Source organism: Oryx dammah, unplaced genomic scaffold, assembly GCF_014754425.2.
Source record: "Oryx dammah isolate SB20612 unplaced genomic scaffold, SCBI_Odam_1.1 HiC_scaffold_17, whole genome shotgun sequence".
Lineage (NCBI taxonomy): Eukaryota > Metazoa > Chordata > Mammalia > Artiodactyla > Bovidae > Oryx > Oryx dammah.
The window spans coordinates 61,357,390-61,384,145 of record NW_024070201.1 but is presented as its reverse complement, the minus strand read 5'-3'; the positions used below and the strand labels follow the sequence as shown (position 1 = coordinate 61,384,145).

Genomic DNA, 26,756 nt, shown 5'->3' with positions numbered 1-26,756 from the left:
GAGAGGCGGTGCGGAGGCAGCCGAGGAAAGGGAAAGGATTGGCTGTTTCGGCGCAAAGCCTTCCCCGCCCTGGTTTTCAAATTTAAATATTACATCATGGTTTATAGCCACGTTATTTGTTCCCCTCCCCTCCTTTTTGGTTGTTAAAAAAAAAAGTCACGCCCACCACCTGGATGGCCAAGTTTCATTTTAACGGCACAGATTCGATTTGGTTTGAGTCATCTCTTTTTATCTAAGCGGCCGCAACACTTTGTCGACAGGAAGAGCGAGACCCTCGCCCTGAAAAGATGGAAGGCAAGGAGGCAAAGACTTCTCACGAGGGTTCAACTCTGTTTAGAGAGCTCAGAAACACAGCACTCAGCATTTTATGTGCCATCTGTATTCTAGAAAGGAAACATACCGTGTTAAGACAAGCTTGTTCTGAAGCCTCCTTCCCCTTTGTCCCAGGTACACGGGCCGTGGATGTCGCAGCCCTGAACAGTTGCTGATCCAAGAAAACCATGCTTTTCTCAGCCTGTATAGTAAGACAGCAAAGTACACGAATAGAAATATTTGTGGGGGGGTCTAATCTTCAAAAGTTCCGTAACTTTTATCTGTTGTTTTGTAAAATGCTTTAAGAATGAACATCAAACATGTGTGCCTTAAAATGAAGGTAACAATCAAGCCTCTTACCTGCAGCCTATAAACTTGTTAAATAATTAGAACAAAACAAGATGGAGTGGAATTAGGAGTTGCTTTCAAAGGCCACTTCTAAATGGATGACACATGGGCAGTTATTCCTGAAGTATTGAAGACTGTGTGCAATAATTCAACACCCTTAAGCCAATCATTAACTAGCACATTAAAGTAAGAATTTTTCCGGAAGCACACAGTTCTCAGAAGAGGATTCACTTTGAGGGGGAGGGGATGCCATAAGATATTAACTGGAACTAAGATTTAGGAAGAAAACATTCAGTTCTCACTTCATAGTCTAGATGAATATACTTTTTGGTATTGTTCAGTTGCTAAGGTGACTCTTTATGACCCCTTGGACAGCAGCATGCCAGGCCTCTCTGTCCTTCACTATCTCCCAGAGTTTGCTCAACTCATGTCCATTAGTCGGTAATGCTATATAACCATCGCATCCTCTGCCACCCCTTCTCCTTTTGCCTTCAATCTTTCCCAGCATCAGGGTCTTTTCCAATGAGTCAGCTCTTCACATCAGGTGGCCAAAGTATTGGAACTTCAGCATCCGTCCTTCCAATATACCATAGTCTCTAGATTAGCTGTTCCCTTCTCCAGGGGATCTTCCCAACCCAGGGATCAAACCCAGGTCCCCCACATTGCAGGCAGATTCTTTACCAACTGAGCCACTAGGGAAGCCCTTCAGATCAGGGCTTACTGAGCTAGAGTGGAGGGGAAGCTCACAGTCCCCTAGACATCAGGTGTTTTAAGGGGGGATGGGTTCCCTAGAGAGCATCATGGATGCGTGAATAAGAGCAAGCAGCAAACAACTGACTCTCCAGTGCTGCAACAAGGCTGCCCAAGGCATTCGGGGTAGACCAGACCTATCATTTAAAACTGACAGTGCTTGCCATAAACAGGACCGATTTTCTTAAACCTTTACGCTTCTGAAGTTTGAGGTAAACTGGTTTTACTGGATTGTCCATGAAATTAACATTGTATTAGAATGCTTCTTCTTCTAGGACCATGAATATAACTAGAAAGTTCTGTCTTCCCCTGAAGGAGAGGTATGAGTTTTGTTGCCAAATAATGGTGTTTATTCCATTATGTGCAAAATAATGGCTGCAAATCAGGAAGTACACACACTGTTGGTCGGTCAACTATGGTCTCACCACACTTTAAGTAGTTTGTTTCTAAAAACTTCCTCACTTAAATCATGAACTGTCTTCTCTCACTTCACTGTAGAGAGCTGCCTTCCTTTCCTGCCTATGCAACAAAGCAAAATACACATCACAAAAGAACCCACCTGACATAATTATTCCTTACTTTATTAGAATTATATGACGTACTATAGATTAGTCCTCAACTTCTTCCTTTTTAAAGACTAGCCAGTATAAGTTATGTCTTTGAAAACAAAAGATTGACATGCTAGCCTATTGGTACATCATTTTAGTTTTCCTACCCCTTATTAAAAGTCTGAATTTAAAATTCAGTCTCATTTTAATCTTTTGGTTTTATTATTGTAAAAATGCATAATTTAAAATTGTATTATACAAGTATTATATTGCATGCCTATTTACCAAGTATATTGTAACAGTGCAGTTGTTCCAAAACAACCATTAACTGAATAAAAAGTTGTTGAGACATTAGTTCTAATGACTAATTTACAAGGAATGAAGGACACAGAGGAACATGATAAAGGATAGTACAGGCTTGCAATCAGCTAAATCCAGATTGTGGGAAACTCAAGAACAGCTGAATAACAGAAAGAAAAGAAGGGAGGAGAGACAAAGAGAAAAACCTATAAAGATTTAAGAAGCACATTAACCAACTGCAATGTATGAACTCTGTTGGGATCCCTACTTAAATGTCACAGTCATTTGAGATCAGAAACTGAACACTGACTGCATTTTTGAAGATATTAAGGAATTGTGACTTTGTGCGTGTACATAATAATGATACTGGGGTTATGTTTTTAATGTCCTTATCTTTTAGTCATACATACTGAAATTTTATAGATGAAGTGATAGGATGTATGAAATTTGCTGAGGTGGGAGCCCAGAATAAACAAGACTGGCCATGAGTTGACAACTGTTGAAACTGGATGATGAATACATGAAGGGCTTATTATTCTATTCTCCCCATATTTATGTATGTTTGCAGTTATCCACAATAAGCTTTAAAAGATGCTGAAGTTGTCAAAAGCATTAAGACAGTTCAATTTCTGACTTGTCTACAGTTTATGGTAACTGACAAATTCATTTTAGCACAGCCTAAATTTCTATCTTGTATCTTCAAGAAATATACCTTTCAATGTACAAACCACACTCCTATTAACTTGTAATTACAGACTTCCTATTTAATACTTTATTTTATAAACGCTGCAATGTCCCATCATTTAAATTCCCAGGATGTTCTATAAAGTATTGTGCACAATAATTATAAATCACCTCACCTGAGAGAGGTCAATACCTAACAGCAATACACCATCTAATACTCAGTTTCACAAAAGGTTATACAAAAAATGTTTTATTAAGTACAGTTTCATACTTAGAGGAACATCTAATATTACAATATGATTGAATCTTTAGGATACATAATTTATTCTTAAAATACACAAGTTATATACAGACACTGGACACTCAGTTCCCAAAATACTCAATAAAGACGTCTGGGTGACACTTATAGAATTGACCTAACAATTTTTTCTTCTCTTTGGCAGAAAGTTTTGAATCCTCATCAATATTTTTTAGTAAATTCAATAGCTCATCCTTGGTTGTCTTCCTTGTATGGTCAGAATAATCACCTCGGTCAATTCTCTGGCAATAAATATATCCTTAAAGTTTAAAAGTAAAAAGTTCAGTTAATGGATCTAGTCCTCAGATTTAACAAGAAAATAACCACATATATATATATATATATTTTTTTTTTCCCCCCCGACTTTATAAAATGCATGTAAAGGTGCTAAGCACTGCTGACTTTCTAACCCTGTCAGGTTGCTTTTCTGACATAAAAGGGCTCTCTGCTAAGTCTGAATAGCTCTGAGAAGATGAGTTAGAGTCTAGCTGAAACTAAAATGCAACCACTTATCCTCGTGAGACATGGAAGGAGTATTTCTCAGATTACCTGTGTCTCTGTTTGGATCTCTTCCCTTCTGAATGTCCATGAGCTTAACACTGACAATTTTATGTAGAGTTCCAGGAATCTTAAAAAAAAAAAAAGAAGAAGAAGGCACATGGAACATTACCCATTTTAATTTAGTGATCTATTACATAAGTTCAACTTTACTTTCAGAGTTTTACCTTAAAAACATCTTTTTGATGATCCATTAAAAAGAGTACCAGAAGATCAGTTTTGCCTTTGGATAAACTTTTATTGTGAACAATAGCTTTTGAGAATATCCTTTTCACAACCATTCGGTTGTCACTCTGTAAAAGAACATATACCCAATAGAATTTATTTTTAAGAATAAATGTAATATAAAAAGCAATGTTAAATATTAATAGCTACTATCCATTTCCACATACTTGATGCTGATAATGGAATAATATGTCCTGTAAATATTACAGATACTGAATACAATTAACATTTAGACAAAAGACTTACTTCTTGCTGTAATTTAAATTCAGAAGGATGTGCTGCAACAGCCATGAAATACAGCAGTCTTCTAAATTCTTCTCTATTTTGGGAATCCAAAAGCTTTAGAAAGAGCTGAGTAGCTTCTAATGCTATTTCAGTCTTCCCATTCACTTTTGCCAAAAGGAAAAAAATGCTTTAATTTTGACCAGACACAACTATATCAAAGGGAACAAAAGTCAAGCTAAAACTTAAGCTAATCAGTAAACTTATCCAAAATTATGTTCAACAGCAAAACAAAGAGACTAGGAATTAAAATGAATGACCAATATCATCAAGAAAGCCTATACTCAAATTGGCAAGTCCTAAGTCCTTGTCATTCACAAATCTTAGGATGTTAAATTTAATGTGGCTTTGTAAATAAATTCTCAGCCCATATTTTCCAATAATTCATGACATTTCAAGGGTACAGTATATATACAGTACTGATATAGCCAACTCTGAGAAAAATAGGATTCTTTGAAATCTGCAACTTGTTTTCAACAAACCACAAGGAACAGTCTGCCTCAGTGGTACAGGGACAAAGCAGAGTGTCTGCCATTGTGAAGAGGATGAACAGAGAGTGGTGACAGTGCTGGTAACACTTTGTGAAAAAGAGAACTGCTACTCTATGCTTATTAAGTTTGCAGTGAATGAGAGCAGCATTCACCTATAGCAATCAGAAGTCCCTGCATGACTTCAGAGCTCAGTAAAGCTGCTTTCCTAATGAACCCTGGAAGTTTTCGAAAAAACATACTTTCCATGGATTAGTCTAGATCCACTCCTAGCTTGAAGTAGTATCATTTTGGTTAATTTTGGGACAAGAAACTTTGTCCTGTTCCCTCCAAAGAGAAATTTTAGTGTTCAGTAACATCTTACTTACCTAGGAGTTCTGCAATTCCGTTATGAACATCAGATAAGTGATTTAACAGAGGCTCCCTACTACTGTAATATTTGCTAATGGCATCAAACAGAAGTTCTTTCACTAAGTCTATTCTATCTGGTTGCTCAGGAAAGTTTCTGCTTATGTCTACCACCATCTGGTCTGGAAGGTATTCCAAGCAGTCAATTGCTGAAGAGAGCCACTCATCTTCCCTATGAGAGAAAATAATTATTTTAAAAAGCAAAGGATAACCAATAAACCCATACCTGATTTACTAGCTGTTTCAAGTTTCCTACTAAGATGAATCTCTATACACCTTTGCTGCTGCTTTTTGCTGTTTAGCCCCTAAGTCATGTTTGACTGTTTGTGACCCCATGGACTGTAGCCCGCCAGGGTTGCATGGGATTTTCCAGGCAAGAATACTGGAATGGGTTCCCATTTCCTGCTCCAGGGGATCTTCCTGACCCGGGGATCAAACCCATGTCTCCTGCTTGGCAGGCAGATTCTTTACCACTGAGCCACCTGGGAAGACAAAGATATGTATAATTCTTTATAGCTTGTATAATGGATATGTATAATTCTATAGCTAGGTCATGTATCACAGATAAAAAGTTGATTTTAATATGCCTTCACTCTTTTTTAAAGCAAAAACAGAAGCTATCCACTATAATACAGGCCTGAAAAGGACATCAGAATTCAAATTCTACTCCTTAAATTTACTGTGGAGGTCCAGAAACTCTTAAGTTACTAGCTCAGGGTCCCAGGCAGGACTAGATCCCAGATCTGATTCCTAAACCAGCATTTTTCTCATATAGTGTGGCTTACTTCAAAGCTCAGGGTATGATCTATCATCTCTGACTCTGGCTAGAAGAGAATAGAGGAAGACAAGTTAGGGTTTCAAAATAATTAAATATTAATTAGCCATTTCTAATAAAATCCTGGTTGGGTAACTTAAGAAAATTGCTACATTTTAAGAAATAGAATGACTAACTTTTTTTTTTTTGATTTTTTTTTTTTTTTAGAATGACTAACTTTTAACATTCAATTTGTTAATACAGGCTTCAGCTGTACATGAACCAAGAACTTGTAGATATACAAGCTGGGTTTAGAAAAGGCAGAGGAACCAAAGATCAAATTGCCAACATTCAATGGATCCTGGAGAAAGCTAGGGAATTGCAGAAAAAACATCTGCTTCATTGACTATGCTAAAACCTTTGACTGTGTGGATCACAACAAACTGTGGGAAATTCTTAAAGAGATGGGAGTACCAGACCACTTTACCTGTCTCCTGGGAAAACTGCATGTGCGACAAGAACTGACTAGTTCAAAATTGGGAAAGGAGTATGACAAGGCGGTGTATTGTCACCCTACTTATTTAACTTACATGCAGAGTACATCATGAAAAATGCTGGCTTAGATAAATCACAAACTGGAATCAAGACTGCTGGGAGAAATATCAGCAACCTCAGATAGGCAGATGCTAGCACTCTAATGGTAGAAAGGGAAGAGGAACTAAAGAGCCTCTTAATGAAGGTGAAAGAGGAGAGTGAAAAAGCTGGCTTGAAACTCAACGTTTAAAAAACTAAGATCATGGCATCCAGTCCCATCACTCTGTGGCAAAAATGGGGAAAAAATTGAAACAGATGACAGATTTCATTTTCTTGGGCTCCAAAATCACTGCAGACAGTGACTGTAGCCATGAAATTAAAAGACGCTTGCTTCTTGGAAGAAAAGCTATGACAATCTAGACAGTGTATTAAAAAGCAGAGACAGCACTTTGCCAATAAAAGGTCCGTATAGTCAAAGCTATGGTTTTTCCAGTAGTCATGTATGGATGTGAGAACTTGACCATTAAGAAGGCTGAGCACCAAACTGATGCTTTTGAATTGTGGTGCTGGAGAAGACTCTTAAGAGTCCCTTGGACTGCAAGGAGAGGAGAGCCAACCAATCAATCCTAAAGGAAATCAACCCTGAATATTCACTGCAAGGACTGATGCTGAAGCTCTAATATTCTGGCCACCTGATGTGAAGAGCTGACTCACTGGAAAAGACCCTGAAGCTAGGAGAGATGGAAGGCAAAAGGAGAAGTGGGCAGCAGAGGATGAGATGGTTAGATAGCATCACCGACTCAACGGACATGAATCTGAGCAAACTCCAGGAGACAGTGAAGGACAGGGGAGCCTGGCATACTGCAGTCCACGGGGTCGCAAAGAGTCAGACACTTATCAACTGAACAACAACAAATAGTTAAAAAAAAAAATCATATCTTCCACTGCTGTGGACTCAGGACAACTAATTCTGCCACCACCCAGGTCAGGTTACCTCCTGTGGTCATCAGCTTCATCTTAAGATGTAGACAGATGATCTTTAAGGTCAATTTCTGATTCTGTACTTAAAATTTAAGGTAATTATAAAATACCTTCACCTATTAATTTAAATTGTATAAATGTAATTTAAATTCTTATGTTGGGATTATTTTTTTCACATAAGGTTTTAAGCTACCTTTTGACATTCAACTATATTAACAGTTCATTAGAATGTAGAACTGGTGAAGTACTAGAAATGTAAGACCAGACAGTTCTAAGAGACTAGACAGACCTATATTTTAACAAAGAAGGTGGAGCATAATCATTTTCTTCACTTGATATGCAAGTAAGATATATGTTGAAAAAAAATGAATATGAAAAAAATGACATTTAAATCTCATCAATTTTGACCAAGGTAATTTTGTTCTTCATTTTTCCCAACAATGATAATATCAACTGACAAAGCATATCTGATTGTATGGACAGAAGAATTCAAAAGATTATCTTAAAACTAATTATCTTCCTACAAATACACTCAAATTATTATAGGTATTTCCACATACTGAGAATCACTGTAAGCCTTGAGAATCCCTCGATCCAGACAGTTCCTGTTGTTGACCAAGTCAGGCTGCCTCTTAGGCTGAGTAACCTTAGGTATCACCTCTTGCCGTTTGAGGAGGGTGTCAAGGAGAGGAAGGTCTATAAGCTGGAGCAGTCGCACTGTTGTTTCTTCTTGCCATACTGCATTAATAACTGCACAGGGAAAATGACAAGGGGAAGAGTTAACAATTAATAGTTACTAGGCTCACCACAGTATCTGCCTAGGCAGGTCTAAGCTAATAAATTTATGGAAAAAGAAAACAAAAGGGAAAGTCAGTTTTATGAAGTGGTTTCTTATAACAAAGGAACAACAATTCAAGATTTGTTTTAAAAGTGTAGGAGAACAGACTTTGGACAACAGGAATTCTTTTCGTTCTTGTACTGTAAAAAGCAATATGGCTTGATAAGAGAGCAAGTCATATAACATGTTAATAAGGACCGCGGAAGAAAGAATGAGTCATTCAGTCTGAAAACTGGTCTGAAACTATTGGCTGCAGATTATTCCACTCAGGGTTTCCACAACTGGGATGGGGGAGGGAAGGTGGAAATCTGTCCTTAAAACCACATTCTACGGCCATAGACAAAGAAGAATATAAGAATCCTGTTAACGTTTTAATATAATTTTCCAATTTTTTACTGACTCTAATAAAATATTAGGGAAAGCTAGAGCTGAAAGCAGATTTCAAATAAATTTTTTTTTAAATCTGCATGCGAAATATTTCAGATTTGAACCTCTGCCAGCTGATAGGACAAAAGTCAGTGTTCAGAATTGCAACACTGATCTATTTGTTAAAGATAATAGACCTCTGTTAAAACTTAATATAAACAGCTTTAATACACAGTGTGCTCTTTCTTTGTGCTCTGAATATCTAAATTCTAATAAAGGTTAAGACTGAAAAAATTTAAATAACTTTATTTGAAGTCAGTCTTCTAGTCCTTCCTGTATCATCTTTAGCTTACCTTGTGGAGACAAGGTTGCAGAGAGATTTACACGAGGAGAGTCAGCAGGCTTTAAACTCAGGTTTTCCCACAGATCCTCTAAACTTGCGGATCTGATGTCAGAGGACTTAAATAATGCATCTGCATATCTAAAACAAATTTATTTCATAAATTTTTATTAGGAAGGCTACAGAAATATTTTTGCATTTGAGAGCTAAGAGTTTTTAGACAGTTTATGTATTTCACAGCAAAAGCATAACAAATGCAAATTCTAAGAGCAGAATAAAATATAAGACATGCCACCTTCTTTCTCAAGCCTGAATATACACTAAATAAATTCTCCTTCGAGCACTTAAAGTGATTCAATGACTAAAATTGTGTCTCCAATTTTAAAACACAATCAGACATAGTCAAACTTAATTATGCTTATCGTTTTTATTAGTGATCTCTATTTCCAGGGCATTCTCTGGTAAACAGTGGTCATCAAATACGGATCTACAATCCCCTATTCACAATTCTGAAACCCCTGAAAAATTCAAAGTTGTCTATTCAGAATTCATACAGTGACAAAACCTGTTCTGAGATTATCATAGCCTTTCTATCTATCCCAGTTAATATGAATGTTTTCACTGCAGAAATATTAATGTGTTTGATTACCAGATGCTGTCCCAGATCCCTCTAGGAGTGTTATCTGCGTGCATGCTCAGCTGTGTCTGAGCGACCCCATGGACTGTAGTCTGCCAGGCTTTTCTGTCTAAGGAATTCTCCAGGCAAGATTACTGTAGTGGGTTGCCACTTCCTACTCCAGGGCATCTTCCCGACCCAGATATCAAACCCAGGTCTCTTGTGTCTAGGAGTATTATCTAGTAAACGATATATGTATATTATTAGCTTTCTAAAATCTCCGAAGTTCCAAATTTCGATAAGCATCTGTTCCAAAGGTTTCAGATAAAGCACAGCGATCTCCATTTGGAAAGTACTGACCGTGCCCTACCTGTCCTACTTCCTTCGTATACAGAGAAGTAAGTTTTATCATGTTTTACATATAGAATTAAAAAACATTTCAAAGTTAATACACTATACGTCTGACTTTGGGTCAGATCTGAACTTTAAGAGCTTCAATTACATGGTCACCTCCTCACCATTTAGCTGAGGGGAATAAAAGGGAAAAGTTTTATTTGATGACAAATAACTACGTTAACTGCACTTATGACCTATATCCATTTCAGTCACTGGGTTCTACAATTCTGTCTCCCTTTAAATGGTTCCTCCTTCTCCACCACTGCTGTCTACTTCCTTCTCATCTGTAGATCACAGTATTGCAACAGATTCCTACCTAGCTCTTCCCATGAGGCTGTCCATATAGCTGCCAGGATGACCTTTCTGAAGGTCAATCTCATCATACTTTGAATCTTTCTATGGCCTCCCTGACATCTGTGTTATCACATGCAAACTCCCTAACACGTCCTATGAAATTTTCTGCATTCTGGCTCCGTTCATATTTCACATCTGCTATTTTCTGGATTCTAGTGACAACCCACCTGTTTGTCTTCACCTCTCCTATTCTCATACCACTTTGCGTATAAGCTCTCTAATATTCTTTATACTATGATTGTAACTTGAAGCAGGAAAATAAAATTTGTTGATGACTTCTTCTAACCCCATGGACTGTAGCCTATCAGGCTCTTCAGTTCATGGAATTTTCCAGGCAAGAGGACTGGAGTGGGTTGCCATTTCCTTCTCCATGGGATCTTCCTGACCCAGGGATTGAACCCAGGTCTCCACATTGCAGGCAGACACTTTACCATCTGAGCCACCAGGGAAGTCAATAAGAATTCTAGGAGATATCAAATAAAAGTTCACTCTACTTTATCAAATTTACCCACAGACCCAGATTTTAGCCTAACTTATTATTTCAAAAGTAAATGATAGTCAGCATCTCACTAAAAAGTAGACAAAATCCTGTAAACATCCCCTCTGCCAACATCCCGAGACTGACTGTGCTAACAAGGTGCCTCTTCCTGCCAATATTAAATGAAAACCTAACATATACTCACCTGGAAGGTGAACACAGTTTGTTTTCTTTCCCTAATTGACTGTCTTGGTTAGGTGTCGTTGTGAATCTATAAAGGCTGCAACTACTATCTTCAAACGTGGGTTTTTTGTCTTTTCTGAAGACTTTGGTTGGAACTGCTTCAAATACTTTGTAGTCCATAAGTGCCTGACAAACTCTTACCACTTTGGCCCGAGGAATATCTACATCACCAAAATATTTATTCTGCATTAGATGAGAAAAAATGACATCCACAGCTTCTGAACCAACAAAGCAGTCATTGTGTCTTTTTAAATGATGCCTTCGTTTTTTCACCTCCACCTGTGTTTGAAGAGTGTTTATAATGCTGCTCCAAACATATGTGGCTCCAAATGGCTTCTGGGCTACACTGAAACCTGAAATGGGAAAAATCACAGACTCACCTCACTCATTTGTAATAAGGTCTAAGCAAGCCTTAAGTAAAAAGTAGCCATCTCCAAAGCTATTAATAAGGAACAATTATGAGGGCAGCTTGTTATTGAAATATGAAATTATTAGTAGCAATTAATTAAAAAGTTAGTGCCTACTATACACTAAACACTGTTCTACGTGTTAGCACACAAGAATGGGCAAAATAAAGTCCCTGTTCTTAAGGACTTAAACACACTTTGTGGGAAGATACAGACAACACGTGTGTATGTTAGATCAGTGCCAAGAAGGTAAGTAAAGCCAGGTAAGAGAGAGAATGCTATTTTAGATGGGAGGTCAGGAAAGACCTCCCTGATAAGGTGATCCCTTAGCAGAAGCCTGAGTAAAATCAGGGGGCAAGCTGTGCAGTTATCTGAGGGGAAAGCCAAGAAAACTGAAAGAGCAAAGGCCTTGAGGAGGGAGGTGCTCTGCTATGAGAACAGGGGAGAGGCCACCACAACCTACTCAGGTGACCAAGGGAAAGAACAGCAGAAGTGAGATCAGAGAAAACAGGAGTGAGCGGAGCGGTGCAGATCAAACAGGACCTTCGGCAGTTACCAATTAAGGAACTCTACTAAATGCCTTGCATAAATGATCTAATCTTAGAAACTCTATGAAGCAGACATCATCATATTTGTGAAATGGAAAACAGACGTACAGAGGTTAGGTATAACTTCTGAACATTATATTGTAATGGTGGTGCTGGGATTTGGTTCATGGTCTATATGATTTCAAAGCATTTATTAGTTAGATAGCTGGACAGACAGACGTACAGTTATACATTCACACATAATGCTTGTTGGAATAAACTAATTTTTAAAAGCTTCTTATTATGCATGCTCATGAATTAAGTGCTTTGTAAACTAACAGTTTGTTTCCTGCTCAACAGGAGCTTAGAGACTATTGCAAAGATAAGAGAAGCACAGAAATAAAGTTAGGTTTTAGCCAAATAGAAAAGAAAGAAAACATGCTTTCAAAGATTTATATTTTTCCTCACTTTAATAAATTGATATTTGACATAGCTACAAAGAAGAAAAGCAGAAAAATGGGGAAAAAATGGACCTTAAGTTTTAGCAAGCTAATGGAATGAAAACTAGCTAATCATCAGCTTGCTGGCTAGATGGCTTGCTCTTTCTTTTTATGGAAACACAGTATACCTTTTTATGTGTTATTTGAATGACCCTCTGAATATTCAGTGTTCTGGTTTCTAAGCCCTCATTTTTGTTAAGTATACAACTTCCTTTATTTTCAAGATATTTTTGCAAAGAAATTGAAAACTGATTACTTCCCTTGCATGAGCAGGCTAAGTCGCTTCAGTCATGTCTGACTCTTTGCAACGCCATGGACCACAGCCCACCAGGCTCTCTGTCCATGGGATTCTTCAGACAAGAACACTGAGTAGGCTGCCATGCCCTCCTCTCCAAGGAATCCTCCCAACCCAGGGATCAAACTCAGGTCTCCTGCATTACAGGTAGACTCTTAACCATCTGAGCTATGAGGGAAGACTTATTTCCCTTCAGTTCAGTTCAGTTCAGTCGCTCAGTCGTTTCCAACTCTTTGTGACCCCATGAATTGCAGCACGCCAGGCCTCCCTGTCCATCACCAACTCCTGGAGTTCACTCAGACTCACGTCCATCGAGTCAGTGATGCCATCCAGCCATCTCATCCTCTGTCATCCCCTTCTCCTCCTGTCCCCAATCCCTCCCAGCATCAGAGTCTTTTCCAATGAGTCAACTCTTCGCATGAGGTGGCCAAAGTATTGGAGTTTCAGCTTTAGCATCATTCTTTCCAAAGAAATCCCAGGACTGATCTCCTTCAGAATGGACTGGCTGGATCTCCTTGCAGTCCAAGGGACTCTCAAGAGTCTTCTCCAACACCACAGTTCAAAAGCATCAATTCTTCGGCACTCAGCCTTCTTCACAGTCCAACTCTCACATCCATACATGACCACTGGAAAAACCATAGCCTTGACTAGACGGACCTTAGTCGGCAAGGTAATGTCTCTGCTTTTGAATATGCTGTCTAGGCTGGACATAACTTTTCTTCCAAGGAGTAAGCGTCTTTTAATTTCTTGGCTGCAATCACCATCTGCAGTGATTTTGCTTAAAGTAGTCTAAAAAAGAAAAACAATATGCAACAGTACAACAGTAAGGAATAAGGGGAATTATAATTAAAGAAACTCCTACTTGAAACAATCTTCCTTCCTTTTTTAGATAGAATGTGTAAGATGAAAGCAAAGATAAGTTTCTGAGGCATATTAAAACTCCACCTGGGAATTCCCTTGGCAGTAGAGGGGTTAGGACTCCACGCTTCCACTGTAGGGAGCCGGGTTTCGACCCTGACTGGGGAACTAAAATCCCATAAACTTTGTGGTATGGCTGGGGAAAAAACCTCAACTCAGTGCACGAGTCATAAATTTTAAGTGGGTCATTTGAAATTCATCTTTTGTGTTGAAATAAATATAGGGACTGCAGTGAACCATAGTGTATTCACTTATAGTATAATTTTGTTATCTACCATAAAAATACAGCCTTGATGCACTCCTTTTCCTATTTGTACCAGTCTGTTGTTCCATGTCCAGTTCTAACTGTTGCTTCCTGACCTGCATATAAGTTTCTCAGGAGGCAGGTCAGGTGGTCTGGTATTCCCATCTCTTTCAGAATTTTCCACAGTTTATTGTGATCCACACAGTCAAAGGCTTTGGCATAGTTAATAAAGAAGATAGCTGTTTTTCTGGAACTCTTGCTTTTTTGATGATCCAGCGAATGTTGGCAATTTGATCTCTGGTTCCTCTGCCTTTTCTAAAAACAGCTTGAACATCTGAAAGTTCACGGTTCACGTATTGCTGAAGCCTGACTTGGAGAATTTTGAGCATTACTTTACTAGCATGTGAGATGAGTGCAACTGTGCGGTACTTTGAGCATTCTTTGGCATTGCCTTTCTTAGGACTGGAATGAAAACTGACCTTTTCCAGTCCTGTGGCCATTGCTGTTTTCTCCAAATTTGCTGGCATATTGAGTGCAGCACTTTCACAGCATCATCTTTTAGAATTTGAAATAGCTCAACTGGAATTCCATCACCTCCACTAGCTTTGTTCGTAGTGATGCTTTGTAAGGCCCACTTGACTTCACATTCCAGGATGTCTGGCTCTAGGTGAGTGATCACACCATCGTGATTATCTGGGTTGTAAAGATCTTTTTTGTACAGTTCTTCTGTGTATTCTTGCCACCTCTTCTTAGTATCTTCTGCTTCTGTTAGGTCCATACCATTTTTGTCCTTTATCGAGCCCATCTTTGCATGAAGTGTTCCCTTGGTATCTCTAATTTTCTTGAAGAGATCTTTCGTCTTTCCCATTCTATTGGTTTCCTCTATTTCTTTGCATTGATCGCTGAGGAAGGTTTTCTTATCTCTCCTTGCTATTCTTTGGAACTCTGAATTCAAATGGCTATATCTTTCCTTTTCTCCTTTGCTTTTTGCTTCTCTTCTTTTCACAGCTATTTGTAAGGCCTCCTCAGACAGCCATTTTGCTTTTTTGCATTTCTTTTTCTTGGGGATGGGCTTGCTTCCTGTCTCCTGTACAATGTCATGAATCTCCATCCATAGTTCATCAAGCACTCTATCAGATCTAGTCCCTTAAATCTATTTCTCACTTCCACTGTATAATCATAAGGGATTTGATTTAGATCATACCTGAATGGTCTAGTGGTTTTCCCTACTTTCCTCAATTTAAGTCTGAATTTGGCAATAAGGAAGGAGTTCATGATCTGAGCCACAGTCAGCTCCTGGTCTTGTTTTTGTTGACTGTATAGAGTTTCTCCATCTTTGGCTGCAAAGAATATAATCAATGTGATTTTGGTGTTGACCATCTGGTGATATCCATGTGTAGAGTCTTCTCATGTGTTGTTGGAAGAGGGTGTTTGCTATGACCAGTGCGTTCTCTTGGCAAAACTCTATTAGTCTTTGCCCTGCTTCATTCTGTACTCCAACAGTCAAAGTTGCCTGTTACTCCAGGTGTTTCTTGAATTCCTACTTTTGCATTCCAGTCCCCTATAATGAAAAGCACATCTTTTTTGGGTGTTAGTTCTAGAAGGTCTTGTAGGTGTTCACAGAACTGTTCAACTTTAGCTTCTTCAGGATTACTGGTCGGGGCACAGACTTGGATTACTGTAATATTGAATGCTTTACCTTGGAAACGAACAAAGATCATTCTGTTGTTTTTGAGATTGCATCCAAGTACTGAATTTCGGACTCTTTTGTTGACTAGGATGTCTACTCCATTTCTTCTAAGGGATTCTTGCCCACAGTAGTAGATATAATTGTCATCTGAGTTAAATTCACCTCTTCCAGTCCATTTTAGTTCGCTGATTCCTAGAATGTCGACGTTCACTCTTGCCATCTCCTGTTTGACCACTTCCAATTTGCCTTGATTCATGGATCTAACATTCCAGGTTCCTATTAAATATTGCTCTTTACAGCATCAGACTTGCTTCCATCACCAGTCATATCCACAACTGGGTGCTGTTTTTGCTTTGGCTCCGTCTCTTCATTCTTTCTGGAGTTATTCCTCCACTGATTTCCAGTAGCATATTGGGCACCTACTGACCTGGAGAGTTCATCTTTCAGTGTCCTATCTCTTTGTCTTTTCATACTGTTCATGTTTCATACTGTTTCATCAAAGAGCCTCTTGATGAAAGCAAAAGAGGAGAGTGAAAAAGTTGGCTTAAAGCTCAACATTCAGAAAACAAAAATCGTGGCATCCGGTCCCATTACTTCATGGCAAATAGATGGACAAACAGTGGAAACAGCGGCAGATTTTATTTTGGGGGGCTCCAAAATCACTGAAGATGGTGACTGCAGCCATGAAATTAAAAGAGGCTTACTCCTTGGAAGTTATGACCAACCTAGACAGCATATTAAAAAGCAGAGATGTTACTTTGCCAACAAAGGTCCATCCAAGTCAAGGCTACGGTTTTTCCAGTAGTCATGTATGGATGTGAGAGTTGGACTATAAAGAAAGTTGAGTGCTGAAGGACTGATGCTTTTGAACTGTGGTGTTGGAGAAAACTCTTGAGAGTCCCTTGGACTGCAAGGAGATCCAACCCGTCTATCCTAAAGGAAATCAGTCCTGAATATTCACTGGAAGCACTGATGTTGAAGCTGAAACTCCAATACTTTGGCCACCTCATGCGAAAAGCTGACTCATTTGAAAAGACCCTGATGCTGGGAAAGATTGAAGGAGGGAGGAGAAGGGGATGACAGAGGATGAGATGGCTGGATGGCATCACTGACTCGATGGACGTGAGTCTGAGTGAACTCTGGCAGTTGGTGATGGACAGGGAGGCCTGGCGTGCTTCAGTACATGGGGTTGCAAAGAGTCAGACACGACTGAGTGACAGAACTGACTGACTAACCATAAAAATTACTGAGAGACACACAGAAACACAAAAAACCCTTGATTATTTTTTTGTATTATTTCCAATACCAAAAATAGATGGGTGATTTTACTATGGGCTTCCCTGGTGGCTCAGCTGGTACAGAATCTGCCTGCAATGCGGGAGACCCTGGTTCGATCCCTGGGTTGGGAAGATACCCTGGAGAGGGAAAGACTACCCACTCCAGTATTGTGGCCTGAAGAATTCCATGGACTATACAGTCCATGGAGTTGCAAAGAGTGGGACACAACTGAGCACCTTTCACTTTTTCACTTTCAATTTCACTGTCTACCCATTATTATGATGTTAGTTTAAAATTATCAGCAAGCTTGTTTTTAATTATCCAGGTATTGTAAAATTCCAGATACTTCATAATGCATTACTAAACAAAGAAGGAATTGATGGCAATTTCCCAAATATGTGAGTAGGAGTTGAACTAGGAAGATTCGACTAGAGAAATCAAGTTAAAACTAAATTTACTACTGGTACTGCAGTTAGTTGGGCTTCCCAGGTGGTGCTAGTGAAGAACCCGCCTGCCAACAGAGGAGATATGAGACATGAGTTCAATCCCTGGGTGGGGAAGATCCCCTGGAGGAAAGCATGGCAAACCACTCCAGCATTCTTGCTTAGAGAATCCCCATGGACAGAGGAGCCTGACAGGCTATAGCCCACAGGGTTGCAAAGAGTTGGAGATGACTGAAGTGACTTAACATGCACGCGTGCACTGCAGTTAGTATCTACTGAGTAGAGCCAGAATCACACAATGGATGGAATCTCAAAATACATCCTGGTCATTTCCCTGGTATCCAGAACTAGGAGTGGCTGTACTGTTTTCAGTCACTATGACTACATAAGAGGAGGATTATCACTTAATATTCTTAACTTCCCTGGTGGCTCTGAGGGCAAAGTGTCTGCCCACAATGCGGGAGACCTGGATTCAATCCCTGGGTTGGGAAGATCTCCTGGAGAAGGAAATGGCAACCCACTCCAGTATTCTTGCCTGGAAAATCCCAAGGACAGAGGAGCTTGGAAGGCTACAGTCCATGGGGTCACAAAGAGTCAGACACAACCGAGCAACTTCACTTTCACTTTTTCACTAATTCTTAACTTCCTAATAGACCAGAGACTATAGCTGAGATTTAAATGAACTTAAAATATTTGCTCGTTAGTCTTTTTTCAAATCTTCATTATATTAACACTAGCTAACATCTGAATGCAGAGCTCCAAAGAATAGCAAGGAGAAAGCCTTCCTCAGCGATTAGTGCAAAGAAATAGAGGAAAACAATAGAATGGGAAAGACTAGAGATCTATTCAAGAAAATTAGAGATACCAAGGAAACATTTCATGCAAACATGGGCTCAATATAGGACAGAAATGGTATGGACCTAACAGAAGCAGAAGATATTAAGAAGAGGTGGCAAGAATACACAGAAGAACTGTACAAAAAAGAGCTTCATGACCAAGATAATCACGATGGTGTGATCACTCACCTAGAGCCAGACATCCTGCAATGTGAAGTCAAGTGGGCCTTACAAAGCATCACTATGAACAAAGCTAGTGGAGGTGATGGAATTCCAGTTGAGCTCTTTCAAATCTTGAAAGATGATGTTGTGAAAGGGCTGCACTCAATATGCCAGCAAATTTGGAAAACTCAGCAATGGCCACAGGACTGGAAAAGGTCAGTTTTCATTCCAATCCCTAAGAAAGGCAATGCCAAAGAATGCTCAAACTACCGTACCATTGCACTCATCTCACATGCTAGCAAAGTAATGCTCAAAATTCTCCAAGCCAGGCTTCAGCAATACGTGAACCATGAACTTTCAGATGTTCAAGCTGTTTTTAGAAAAGGCAGAGGAACCAGAGATCAAATTGCCAACATCCGCTGGATCGTGGAAAAAGCAAGAGAGTTCCAGAAAAACATCTATTTCTGCTTTATTGACTATGCCAAAGCCTTTGACTGTGTGGATCACAATAAACTGTGGAAAATTCTGAGAGATGAGAACACCAGACCACCTGACCTGCCTCTTGAGAAATCTGTATGCAGGTCAGGAAGCAACAGTTAGAACTAGACATGGAACAACAGACTGGTTCCAAATAGGAAGAGGAGTACATCAAGGCTGTATATTGTCACCCTGCTTATTTAACTTATATGCAGAATACATCATGAGAAACGCTGGGCTGGAAGAAGCACAAACTGGAATCATGATTTCCGGGAGAAATATCAAGAACCTCAGATATGCAGATAACACCACCCTTATGGCAGAAAGTGAAGAGGAACTCAAAAGCCTCTTGATGAAAGTGAAAAGGTTGGCTTAAAGCTCAACATTCATAAAATGAAGATCATGGCATCTGGTCCCATCACTTCATGGGAAATAGATGGGAAAACAGTGGAAACAGTGTCAAACTTTATTTTGGGGGGCTCCAAAATCACTGCAGATGGTGATTGCAGCCATGAAATTAAAAGATGTTTACTCCTTGGAAGGAAAGTTATGACCAACCTAGATAGTATATTGAAAAGCAGAGACATTACTTTGCCAACAAAGGTCCATCTAATCAAGGCCATGGTTTTTCCACTGGTCATGTATGGAAGTGAAAGTTGGTCTGTGAAGAAAGCTGAGTGCTGAAGAATTGATGCTTTTGAAAACTGTGGTGTTGGAGAAGACTCTTGAGAGTCCCTTGGACTGCAAGGAGATCCAACCAGTCCATTCTAAAGATCAGTCCTGGGTGTTCATTGGAAGGACTGATGCTGAAGCTGAAACTCCAATACTTTGGCCACCTCATGCAAAGAGATGACTCATTGGAAAAGACCCCGATTCTGGGAGGGATTGGGGGCAGGAGAAGAAGGGGACAACAGAGGATGAGATGGCTGGATGGCATCACCGACTCGATGGCCATGAGTTTGGGTAAACTCCCAGAGTTGGTGATGGACAGGGAGGCCTGGCGTGCTGATTCATGGGGTTGCAAAGAGTTGGACACAACTGAGTGACTGAACTGAACTGAACATCTGAGGACTTACAATATAACAAGCTCTGCCTTCTCTCATTTAATCCTAATAAATTTTTCTGAAATAGTTATTAATAATCCTATTTTTAAGAAATTGAGGCTCAGTGAATTAAACTTATCTTCAGTTTTAAGCTACTAAATATATATTAGCATTTCCTAATATGCAAATATAAATATATTAAAAGTAAGTCACCAGATAGTTTTAGACTTGGATTAACCTTTCACTGAAGACTTGGATTATCTGAAAGAGTTTTAAGTGAGCCTATGAGATGAAATAAACAAAAAACAACTTTAAGATTTGTAAATCCTTAACCAAGCTATTTAGAAACACTTAGTAGTCATTAATCCTAAAATAAAGATAGGTATCATAAATTCTATGATATACTATCCACAGTAGTCAGGAAAGGAAAATAAGCAAGGTTTAAACTTGCAGAGTTCAGACTGCCTATTAAGTACCAACAAAACAGACTTCTGGGCTAGTAATAATATTAAAGATGAAACATATATAACAACAGTTGAGCTATAAGGAAGCATACAAATCCTAAGGTATAAAGCTGACTCACTTATTAATTTGAGATCAATAAGACAACTGATGGGGGTGAGAGCCTCAGTGGCGTGAAAATAGCTAATCTTCACTGGGGAAATAGGATATACAGAATATATTTCCCCATATTAACTTGCTGTTTAAATATGGGAAATCAGGAAGTCTTGCAGGCTGGATAACGCAATATAAAAGATTAAAGAACAGGTTAGAGCAGGGTAGTAGGCACCTGTGAGCCTTACAATGTTTCCAGAGTCCTCCAGGCATAATACAATTCAACCCTTTCAGGTCCTTTCTGTTCTCACTGACCATTAATTTGCAACCATTGCATCCTGGGATATTTCCCCTCAAGCATCACCACCCACAGACCCAAACTAGCTCATGTTCATACAGATACTTTAAAACATAATATACCCTGGACTTGACAAGTAAATGTGCCAAAACCCACACTAGGATAACCTGTTTTTTTAATGCTGACTTCACCAGTTGAACACAAATCCCCCACATACTGGTCTGAAACTTCATATTTATCATCATCTAAGAGCTGAAATGAACATTGGGATCACTGACCATGGCCCAGTAAGATTAATTACTGAGACTTCTAAACAGGACTCAAGACACCAGAAGTATAAAATGAATGCTTTATGTAAGTCTCAGTTCAGTTCAGTCGCTCAGTCGTGTCCGATTCTTTGCGACCCCATGAATCGCAGCACGCCAGGCCTCCCTGTTCATCACCATCTCCCGGAGTTCACTCAGACTCATGTCCATCAAGTCCATGATGCCATCCAGCCATCTCATCCACGGTAGTCCCTTTCTCCTCCTGCCCCCAATCCCTCCCAGCATCAGAGTCTTTTCCAATGAGTCAACTCTTCGCATGAGGTGGCCAAAGTATTGGAGTTTCAGCTTTAGCATCATTCCTTCCAAAGAAATCCCAGGGTTGATCTCCTTCAGAATGGATTGGTTGGATCTCCTTGCAGTCCAAGGGACTCTCAGAATTTAAGTTTCAGCTTATCCTTAAACTTCACTTGCATATGAACTGGACACTTTTTAAAAATTCACCACTATCTACAGTGATGCTTCTTTGTTTACCATTTGGTTAAGCATGTTGTAAAGACATCGTAACCTAATGATCAAAGTCTATAGAGACCAGCTGCAACAACTCTGAGTAAGAGACGTAACTTTTATAATGTGCTTCCTTCATTTACTGATACAAGAGTTAAACACTGTTTATGGTAGGTTTCAAGTCTAAACTGATTTATACGATTTTAGAGACTAAAACAGATCACTCTCCATTTAGATATGGACACTTAACATCAAACAAAATATAAGAAGAAAAGCACGGGAACAAATTTGACCTGTCAGATAAAAAGCTTTGAGAAGCTATCAAGAGGCTCTGAAATTGTTTGAAACTAGGTCTAGAACATACTACAGATGCTCGTGAGCACTACATAAGTCTAGGCTAGTTAACATTCAGTTTTCAAGCAGGTTCATCATTATCTGCTTGAAAACAAGAGCTATTTTTCAAAGGCAAAGACCAATCCTTTTCATGTATTTGAAATCTACCCAAAAAAGTTTACCAGCCACAAAAAGTTACACTTCTAATACTGAATTGATATGTATTTGTAATACCACTAATAATCATCTTTACTTTAAAAAAATGCATGCTAAATAATCAAGTTATTATAGTAATAAAGTTATAAGGCAGACAAGTCAAGAAATTACATTTACTCATATGTCACAAGCAGGTAATGAGTATCAGCCATGATCTATGTAGTCAGTTTTAACTATGGCCCTGCTGTGAGAACCAATATAAGGGTGAAAACAATTCTATAATCATTTCAAATAGATTAATAGATCTCCTTAAAAGATCAATAGACATTATAAAACTGGATCCCAATGTAAGGTAAATATACACACGTTACTAAAACATGTTACTTCAAAATTAGTATGTAACAATTTTATTTTCATTTTTGAGCATTAAACTGCCCCCTCTCCCCCAACACACACAAAGAATTCAGACAGCTTATGTTTGGCATATTTTGCACAAAACTTACAGTGAGCTAGGGCCTTGTTGTTGTTTAGTCACCGAGTCATGTCCAACTCTTTTGAGACCCCGTCCTCTGTCCATTGGATTTCTCAGGCAGGAACATGGAGTGGGTTGCCATTTCCTTCTCCAGGAAATCTTCCTGACCCAGGGGTGGAACCTACATCTCCTGAGCCACTAGGGAAATCCATTCCTTTCAAATTTCCTTATATTTTACAAAGATTCAAATTATTCAATACTTGTTAGTTGCAGATTATTGCCAACTATTAAAACATTTTAAAGAAGGGTTAACACAGTGGTTCCTAGTCTGGTCAATGTCTGGAGCCGTTTTTGGCTGCTATATGCCAAGGAGGGGGAGGTGCTACTGATGTTTAGTGGGTAGAGGGGCCAGGGACACTGCTTAACATCACAGTGACAGGCCAGCCTCCACAACAACAAAGAAAACGTCAACAATGCTGAAGCTCAGAAACCCTCGGTTAAGTGAATACTGTTTAGACATGAAAAGTTGCATTAATGCAGCAGGCCTAATGCTGGGTTCTGTGAATAGAGAAAGACAACAGATTGGGTTTTAGAGACCCAGAGAACTGGGTTCTATTCTTGGCTCCATCATTACTAATAATGCAATCGTGGGCAAGCTGCCTAACTTTTCTGGTGCAAAACTTAGCTAATTCCACTTCTCTCAGTTATTGTGAGGGTCATCTGAGACCCTCCCATGTAAAGTGGCTAGCACATATCCAGCAATTCACAGATGTATAGAAATGAAACAGGAAACTGTCTCTATCTAGAAAAGCCAAAGGAGACGTGGATTCACAGTAATGTAAAATAACATCCTGGATGGGACCCTGGAACGGAAAAAGGATATTCAGCAAAAACTAAGAAAAGCTGAGTAAAAGTATGGATATCAATACCAGCCCACTAAATGTGACAAATGTACTAGACTAATAAAACAGTTAATAGTCAGTGTGCTTGCGCTCAGTCCTGTCCCACTCTCTGCGACCCCATGGGCTGTATAGCCCGTCAGGCTCCTCTGTCCATGGGATTCTCCAGGCAAGAATACCTGGAGTAGGTTGCCATTTCCTCCTCCAGGCGATCTTCCTGACCCAGAGGCTGAACTTTCATCTTCCTGCATTGGCAGGCGGATTCTTTACAACTGCGCTAACAGGGAAGCCCTAATGTAAGGTGCCAATAATAAGGGAATCTGAGTGAAGGATATATGGGAACTCTATGCACCAACTTCACGACTTTTTGTAAATCTAGATCTATTCTAAAAATTCGTAAATTTATTTAAAAAGTGAAAAAAAGTAGGGTCTCTTTCTTCCTCTTCCTTTCTCTGAACTAAGGGGACACAGTCCCCATCTTCATTTACCCTTTACCCATTCCTACCACCTGGATGATGATGTCAAGCTCTGAACAGCAGTCAATCAACGATCACTAGCAGATGAGAAGACAAATGTGACTCATACCAGAAGATTTAACTCATCAGAAGATAAGTATATAAAATCTGAAATCACTTAGGATTGGGAGAATGGTATTTAAGAATTACTTTTTTTCAAAAGAGCTTTTAAAACATTACTCACAGAATTAAGACAAATGAAAAGAACTAAATTTATTGGATATCAACCAAAATGTCATGAAAATAGATAAATGTAGAGAGCTGGGCTTTGGTTGTTAAATTAGGCAGCTGTGACTGAATGGGGAAAACTTCCTATACACCAATATCAACATTGCAACACTTTTTACTGTATATTGGTTTTGGTTAGCCCACAGTTTGTCTTCCGCTTACACAGCATTAGAGATGTCACACTGAAGACTGACACTGCCTCTGAAAACAAGGCTGCAGGTAAACTATGTAAAATAAATAAAGAACAACTTAAAAATATGTTTAGAAAACTAGCAATGAAAGTAGGCACTGGCCCTTGCTTTAATTCATACAGATTAATGAGACAGCATATGGGAAGTACTTGAGCTCCCTGGAAAAGTGATATCAGGTGAATTCAAAGAATTAGGTTACAGTTAGAAAGGGATAACAGGATAACATACCCCTTTTTTGCTCGTCTATATTAAAAGACAAATATCTTCAAAGGACTTACTAAAAGTTAGCATACAGACTTTATTTCCTCTACATAAATCAGGTCCCTGGTTGTTACAGCCCCTTTAAACTATGGAAGAATTATTAATAGGTAGAGAAACAGATACAAAGCTGCTTGCCAGAGCACACAGAAAGAGAATGGCAAGGAACCAAGAACCAGAGGCTCCCATTACCGTGCTCACGAGGACTGTGACAAGGCTACTGAAGAGTGGAAGGGGGATTAACATTGGATAACAGGTACGGTTCCAACTGCAGCAAGTAAAACAAATGAGAAAAGGCAGTGGGCCCTTCTCTGCCCACTGCACCTGGCATGCAGAAGACGGTGGTTCTTTCCTTGGGTTCAAATTCGATAACCAACATTTCAACTCTTTCCTCTGAGAGTCATCTATTTAATTTTGACTACATATTCTATTATCGTACGAACCTGTTCACTAATGACCAAAGCTCAGTGGTATTTCAGCTGTTAGAGAAGACAAGGCTTTTAATCATGTAAGATTTGGTTATTTCAGAAAGTAAGCCTAAAGATTTCTCAAGACTGTTTCCAATATTGCTGATGTTATACTCCTAAACGATGAAGTATTCCCCTTCTCTTCACACTGTAAACACTGGAGAAATTCTGAATGTACCCATCAGATGCTTATTTGAATCCTTTCAATTGGAGAGTAAGATCGATATTAAGATAGTTCTTAGGAAAGTACAAATGAGAAGTGGTTGTCTATCACAACTTATCATTAGCATTTTGAAAATTAAAAGGAGCATTTCTAATTGTAAGTAAAACACAAAAGCGGGGCCACTGACATGTACCCAGTTTTACCCACGTCGATCCACTGACCACTGTCACCTTGAGGGAGGACTCACAAGTTCAAATGAAAGACTTTAACAATAAGGGAACTTAGCTTATCCTATAAGCATCCCACATAGTAGCTGCAGAGAGGGGCAGGGGCGGAGTGTAACATTTCTAAAAGGAAAACAAGAAAGCGAAGTGTTATCTGGACTCCTTAACTCTATCTACTGAGATGTAGGGTATGCTAGAATCGGAATTTTAACATATCAGCAAGTTTAACTGATCATCTGATCCCGTTCAATTGTTTGGACATTTAAACAAGATGTAGCATACTAACATCCTAAGTAACCTGCCCCCTAAGACATGATTAAGCTGGCAAAAATCACTGTCTCCCCTAATCTCAAGCGACCACTGAAAATCAAAAACTTCTGTTCATTTTAATACTGCTTATCCGGAAAGCGTAACTAATAAATGCCTTTTATGCCAAGTTCCTGCCGGTAGAAGTTAAACTTATATTAACAGAAACTTCTCAGCCCTCCCAGTAAGAGTCTGGGGAACAAAGCGGGCAAGAGAGGCATTCGGCCGCTGGCTACACCGTGGAGCCACGGTGTGTGGCTCAGACAGTCACCAGTAACGATGTGGAGCCTACTGAGAATGCCCGGCAGGCAGCTGGCGCACAGACTCGCGCGCGGCGAAGTTCAAGTCTGGGGAACTCAGGAGAAAGCTGGCTGCGAGGACAGCAGGCTCCGGCGCGGCAGCCCACCCGCGGCGGCGCGGGTCCAAGGAGCCACAGCAGTGCGGGGGCTCGCGGAGGCCGCTGCAGACCTGGCTGTAACCCGGCGGGGTCGCCGTCCGGGCGAGAACCGCAGCCTGCGTCTCCCACCCGCCCCGAGGCCCCCACCGTTTCCGGACCGGGTCCTCGGCACCTACCGGGAGGCCTCTGCGCCGGGCTCTGGAAAGCCGGCAGGTTCAGCGCCGCCGCCTTCTCCCGCACCGTCGCCATAGCCGCAGCCGCCGGGACACGACCGCCTCGGACGACCGCACCGCGAAGTGGGCACTCGCGTTGGAGCAGCTAGTTAACTGGCCGGGGGTTGGGCGGGGCTCCCGCCAGGCCCCGCCCCCGCCGCTCTCCGCTCCCCGCCGGTCACGTGCCGGCCGCGGCCCACGGTAACCTGCGGCCCCGCGAGCGAAGGAAAGGTGGGGCCCCGCCCCGGCCCTGGAGGTAGCCAGGTGGGAAGCGGTTTGGTGTGCTGAGCCCTGCGAGTCCGCGCCGGCCCCATGCAACCAGCATCCCGCCGCCGTCTGCACAGCCCACGCGCAGGCAGGCGGACGCGCCCAGGCTCAAACCAGCTTCGGT

The 26,756-nt window shown here is 40.1% G+C and overlaps 1 protein-coding gene across 1 annotated transcript; it reads right to left on the bottom strand.

The window, feature by feature from the left end:
* Positions 1–3,160: 3,160 nt before the first annotated feature.
* DEPDC7 (DEP domain containing 7) lies at positions 3,161–26,482 on the bottom strand. The gene is made up of 9 exons (XM_040258966.1): positions 26,330–26,482; positions 11,064–11,454; positions 9,028–9,155; positions 8,031–8,220; positions 5,162–5,373; positions 4,270–4,412; positions 3,966–4,091; positions 3,790–3,868; positions 3,161–3,499 (listed from the first exon to the last, which is right to left on the bottom strand). The coding sequence occupies exons 1-9, from the start codon at positions 26,400–26,402 to the stop codon at positions 3,306–3,308; spliced, it is 1,536 nt and encodes a 511-aa protein (XP_040114900.1). The 5' UTR covers positions 26,403–26,482; the 3' UTR covers positions 3,161–3,305.
* Positions 26,483–26,756: the final 274 nt, after the last annotated feature.